We start from the raw sequence: 5,586 nt of genomic DNA, 5'->3' as shown, positions 1-5,586 counted from the left end.
TTTTTTTCGTTTTGGTCAGCAAAAACTATAGGCGGATGAATAGGCCTAGTCATTAAACACAAAACAGATCAACAACGTCGAATAGCCTAATAAAAAACGAACGCATCATTAGTTTTAGTTCTAAGAAAAACATTACACAAATAATAAAATGTAGACTGCATTTACAGTACATTGCACTAAAAGAGCATATCCTGAAAAGCAGGAATACACTAACATAATTTCACTAGGCTATTAGACCAAAACACACTCCAAAGTTTGTATTTTTTTCATAAATGTCCTTTTGCGCTCCACTGCATGTATATCCTATAGAGGATTAATTCAATGAAGTTGAACTTTTTTAGGTTGGTATGTTGGTTGGCAAGTTTTCTTCTCACATCAGTAGGTCAGGATGAGCAGCACCGCCCGCCCTACAAGACAGGGTCTCGATTAGGCCTTTGTCGAATGTTTTGCACATCAGATCTTCAAAGTTGGCCTATAGTATTTTTGGTGTGCTGACATTGAAAACACAATGGTATCCGTTATGACAAATTTATTGTTCTCAATAATCCTTCATGAAATAACCACTTAAAATATATTAGGCTACTGTCAAAATCATCACATAGAAGTATACAAGGCTATAACAAACAACAATGACGTCAACTTTTGGGAATTCGTGCTCCTTTGAACATAACATGTAGGCAGGCATAGGCCTATCATCATCACTGCAATAACAGTCTAATCATAACAAACTTGAATAAAACGGTTAAGTTAGCAATACCACATAATGCAAAGTTTAGGGTAAATAAAGTATTGCTCATTATAGTACATTAATTATATGGTAGCATTAGAACAGAAGGTCAGCATGGTGAAAAAGATTCAGATTCTTAAAAATATTCTATCATAACTTGTTTGTAAAAACAAAACAAAAGCATATAAGTGGGAATGTAATGTGACCCCCTTCAACTGCAGAAGGGAACATTTCCAATAACAATTAGTGCTGCAAAAAAGTGTCGTTGATTTAGTTTGTTCTAAAATAGGCCCACACAATATGAAATATTACAAAATAACAAGGGCGATCATGGGGAGATGTTAAAGCGTATCGTTGTCTTTTACATGGGGCCAACGATGGGGCAGAGAACTGAAACAATCATTTTGGTTCAAAATAAAATAAAAGGGAAAGATATAGTTTGTGAAACACACACACACGCACACACACTTTATTGTAATATATAACAGGCTAAAAACGGATTAAGATTGTCCATTCGAAAATGTGTTGCCTAATATCGCATGTTTTAATTTCTAACTTTCCTAAGAGAAAATACCGTTGGTCAGGATGGAGTAATGTGGATGGGTAAGATTTTTGTTTTGTTTCATTGTTTCATGTAGACCTAAACGTAACTGTTCCCGCTTGGCACACGTAAAATAGAATGTATCTTGCTAGTATTTTCTCAGCCCTGACAGTGTCTTATTTCAGCCCTCAAAAATATTATTGTTCGGTGTTCTGTTTATTTCTCACGTATCGCTGAACATTCGCTTGCAGTCCATGGAAGGTGACGGTGTGCCTGCGCTCATGTTGTCGACCTGAGAGTACTCGTCCTCCGGGCTGTGTGGCAGCCCCGGCGGCGTCATCCTCTTCTCCTTCTGCCTGCGGTTGCAGAACCAGACCCGGACCACCTCCTTCTCCAGCTGCAGACTGTCCGCCAGAGAGGTGATCTCCTGGGCTGCTGGTTTGGGGCTTTTGAGGAAGTGGCTCTCCAAAGCTCCTTTGACGCTCACCTCGATGGACGTGCGCTTTTTCCTCTTCCTGCCCTGCGCCGCGATCTTATCGATGCTGGTGGGGCTACCGGTGGTCGAGTCAGCTTCCTCCAGCCATTTGTTGAGCAGCGGCTTCAGCTTGCACATGTTCTTGAAGCTCAGCTGCAGGGCCTCGAACCTGCATATCGTGGTCTGTGAGAAGACGTTTCCGTACAGGGTGCCCAGCGCCAATCCCACGTCCGCTTGTGTAAAGCCCAGTTTGATCCTGCGCTGTTTGAACTGTTTGGCGAAGTGCTCCAGGTCGTCCGAGGTTGGCGTATCCTCGTCGGACTGAGCGTCATGGCTCACCCCGACGTGGTGCTGCGGATGATGTGGATGCTGGTGGTGGTGGTGGTGATGGTGATGATGGTGGCTGCCGTGGTCGAGATCAGGGGATTCCCCCCTCACCATCCCCGGGTGCATTAGGCTTCTACTACCCGGTGAGCTGAGCATCCCGTTAACCGTGAATCCCCCGGGCTGGGAGTAAATCAGCGACTGTTGCTGCTGCTGTCCTTCGGAGATGCTGGATATGTGAGCGGCTGAGGTGCCTCCCCAGGCTCCTGGGTGTGCCTGGTGGGGGCCCAGATGCGAAGATCTGTGGTGTAGAGCGGAGCCCGAGTGCAGGTCCTCTCTGCCGGAGTTTCTCTTCACGTCATGCAGCTGCCGGCTGTCTGTCATTCCCACCGGGCCGGGAGACCAGGGAGAACCGGCTTCGGCAGCTGCCACTGCGGCTGCTGCAGCGGCGGCGTGTGGCAGGGATGTCACCCACTGGTGGGCATGGCTTAACATGTGTCCCCCGTTGCTCGTCGCAATAGCGCCCTGCATAAAGTCACTCTGCACCATCTTCACCGAAGAGTCCCCTCTGTATCCGTCCGACACCGAGGTGACAGCGGTGCTCCCCGGCTGCATGTCACCGACCCCCCGGTCTGAGTGCACGATGGAGCCGGTGGACAGGATCCTATTGCTGGCCAGGTATGGACTGGAGGTGGCTGTTGCCATTCCCCAAACCATAAAGCCTGTGATTGATCTCCCTCTTCCCTCGTTGGATCAATTTATCTTCTCAAACAGAGTGCTCTAATCCAATAAAAATGTTTTAAAATTGAGAAAGCGTGTTGAATGTTATACTATGCCATAAAATTGAGATAAAAAATGCCAACTAATCCATCGAAAAGATTAACAAAAATGCAAATGAAAGTTGATGTTTTGTTTATCTATCAGTAGGCCTATGAAAATGTATTCACGTTCCACCAGTTTAAAGGCAGCGATTGGTGAATAGAAAATTATCTTTATGCATTCCGTAGGATTTTATTTTATTTTTAAGAATTAAAATATTAAAAGTTTTGGTTTTCAGCTGGACGTATATATTCAGTAAACTCCCACAAAAGGACGCTCTCTTCTAGGATCCTTATCGAAGGAGGCTTGTCGGAAAAACACCACTCTTCTCCTCTTCTGCTCTTCGAATCTGAAGTGTTGGAAGCTACACAATTCCAAATGACACAACGGTCTACATAAATGATTTTATCTATTTTCTTCCTTCACTCTTTTTCTCCTTCCATCTGACACTTCTACCCGTTCCTCTCTGGAAGCGAGTGTTTACCCTGTGCCATGCGTGCGCACGCCTTTCCCATCTTCCCCCAATTACCAGCGGAAGTAGAGAGCAGGACTCCTGTTGATTGGACGATACACAAAGAGGGGTTGACACGTCTTGAGAGCTGTGCTGCCTCGAGTGCTCTAGGTAAGGTTCCCTTTTCTGAAGAAAAAAATTACAGACTCATTGAATAGATGATAATATAGGCTAATATATAATATTGACATTGCAATTAGGCTATCATAGCGTACCCTATATTATTATTAATATTTAACGTTATATTTACCTAATGATATTAGTATTGTAGCATTTAGAACACAATAACAAAATTGTAATTAGCCTAATCAAGAAACAATCAAATGAAATGACCCCAATATCATGGGGATTGAAGAGAAACTCTCCATTCTAACGGAGAGACAGAAGCCCCATGCAAACAAGGCCAAATTGTGCAGTCCTTTGGGGATTGGAGGGAAACACTGACTCTTGCCATTCTCGCCAGTCAGGGATCTCATGTCAGGCCCAAACAGCGCAACAGATCTATGTTGTTCCTCCTCTGTCTAATAGCGCAGAGCGGAGGGGGCTGTGTCAAGGGTATAAGGTCGGCTCTGGATACACACCCAGGGGTTCTGTACGCCACTTGCATCTTAATGCCCTCTCTTTTTTCTACTGAAGCAGGACCCACTGGGCGTGACGCACGGGCGAGTGCGGGTGAGGGTGCAATATTTACCTTTACACAGGATCGAGGTAAGCCAGCATGTAGAGTCCTTTAGTTTTTTCAATCTCCGGGAGAAATGTTATTTTAATAGTATGTTTCCAGAGTGTGTGCGAGTGACGGTAAGCTAAATCATAACCTTTCTAATATTTCTAGCCACAAGATTTTCCCAGTCTTAGAAACCGAAACTCTCAACACAGGGAGCTTTCTTTGGATTGAAAGAAGAGAAATTGCACCCAACCAGGTGCAGGCTAATACATTTGCAGCCAAAACTGAAGTTTTCCTTCCCGGAACATTTCTCTTGGATCTGATTCAAAAATGTTGGGGGAGGAGAAAGAAAAAGTGAACATTTGTGTGTAGCCTTCATAGGCTATAAGGATACACTTTTAGAAAAAAAGGTTCCTTATAGAACAAAAAGGGTTCTATTTTACAGGGTTCTTTTTTCAGAACTCTAGAGGTTCTTCACTGAACCAAAATGTTTCCATATAGAACCCTGCATGGTGCCATACGGGGCCAACGACAGAGGAATGTTTTGAGGATGTGAACCCAGCAGCCCTCCATTTGTCAGATCAATTGCGCCCATTTGTTTTCTTCTAGCGCCTGGCCCTGGATTCGAACCGGCCGCCTTTCATCCACAGGTCCAACTCCTGCCACAGGTCCAAATCCTTTGCTGCTGGACTACATACTGCCAGTACAGTCTGGGTTCCAGAGAGAAAAAAAGAGCAACAATATGAGTTAATCTTCAGAAATATACGTGAGTTAATCTTCAAAAAATTAAGACAAGGCGCTATGCAGACACATAGCCTAATTATTATGATGTAGAAAAACAACTTACATGCAGTTGTCGTCAGCAGCAGCCGAAAAATAAATCCTCTGCCTCTGATAGTTCAGAGTTACTGCCCGTCTGAGTAAAACATAGATAGTGTGTTAAAAGTCATGTAATGATTAACTAGGCTATTGAATCACCAATATTTATTATAAATGTATACAGTAGACTACTTCCTCTGTCAGCAACAGCCTTCTAATGGCTTCATGAAACACAGTCCCCTTAATTGACTCCACAGTTATACTGAAATAAAATTAACAATTAGCTAATTGCCAATGTCAGGTTGGGTCTGTAGCTGTATTTGGCATATCCAATAATAAAAAAAAAAGGTTTATTTGAAAGGGTTAGCTGGTAAAATTGCCAAATTAAAGTTGCCTATCTTTTTCTGTTTAGCTAGCTAGGCAAGTTAACAAACAAGCTCAAATTCTAATAACACAAGCCTAAATAAGTTCAGGAGCAGACATTGAATATCCATTTGAGCATGGTGCAGTTAGTAATTATACTTTGAATTGTGTATCAATACACCCAGTCACAGGCACCCTTCATAAGATACAGGCGCCCTTCATAACTCAGTTGCCGGAGAGGAAGGAAACAGCTCCGGGATTTCACCATGAGGACAATGGTGATTTTTAAAATGGTTACAGAGTTTAATGGCTGTGATAGGAGAAAACTGAGGATGGATCAACA

General features: G+C 43.4%; 1 protein-coding gene across 1 annotated transcript; it reads right to left on the bottom strand.

Moving 5' to 3' along the window:
- Positions 1 to 514: 514 nt before the first annotated feature.
- On the bottom strand, positions 515 to 4,972 carry pou3f3a (POU class 3 homeobox 3a). The gene is made up of 3 exons (XM_065015386.1): positions 4,909 to 4,972; positions 4,089 to 4,771; positions 515 to 3,523 (listed from the first exon to the last, which is right to left on the bottom strand). The coding sequence occupies exon 3, from the start codon at positions 2,782 to 2,784 to the stop codon at positions 1,492 to 1,494; it is 1,293 nt and encodes a 430-aa protein (XP_064871458.1). The 5' UTR covers positions 2,785 to 3,523; positions 4,089 to 4,771; positions 4,909 to 4,972; the 3' UTR covers positions 515 to 1,491.
- Between the last annotated feature and the right edge of the window lie 614 nt (positions 4,973 to 5,586).

Source organism: Oncorhynchus nerka, linkage group LG3 (genome assembly GCF_034236695.1).
Source record: "Oncorhynchus nerka isolate Pitt River linkage group LG3, Oner_Uvic_2.0, whole genome shotgun sequence".
In the NCBI taxonomy this organism is placed as follows: Eukaryota; Metazoa; Chordata; class Actinopteri; order Salmoniformes; family Salmonidae; genus Oncorhynchus; species Oncorhynchus nerka.
This window is presented reverse-complemented; position numbering and strand designations above follow the sequence as displayed.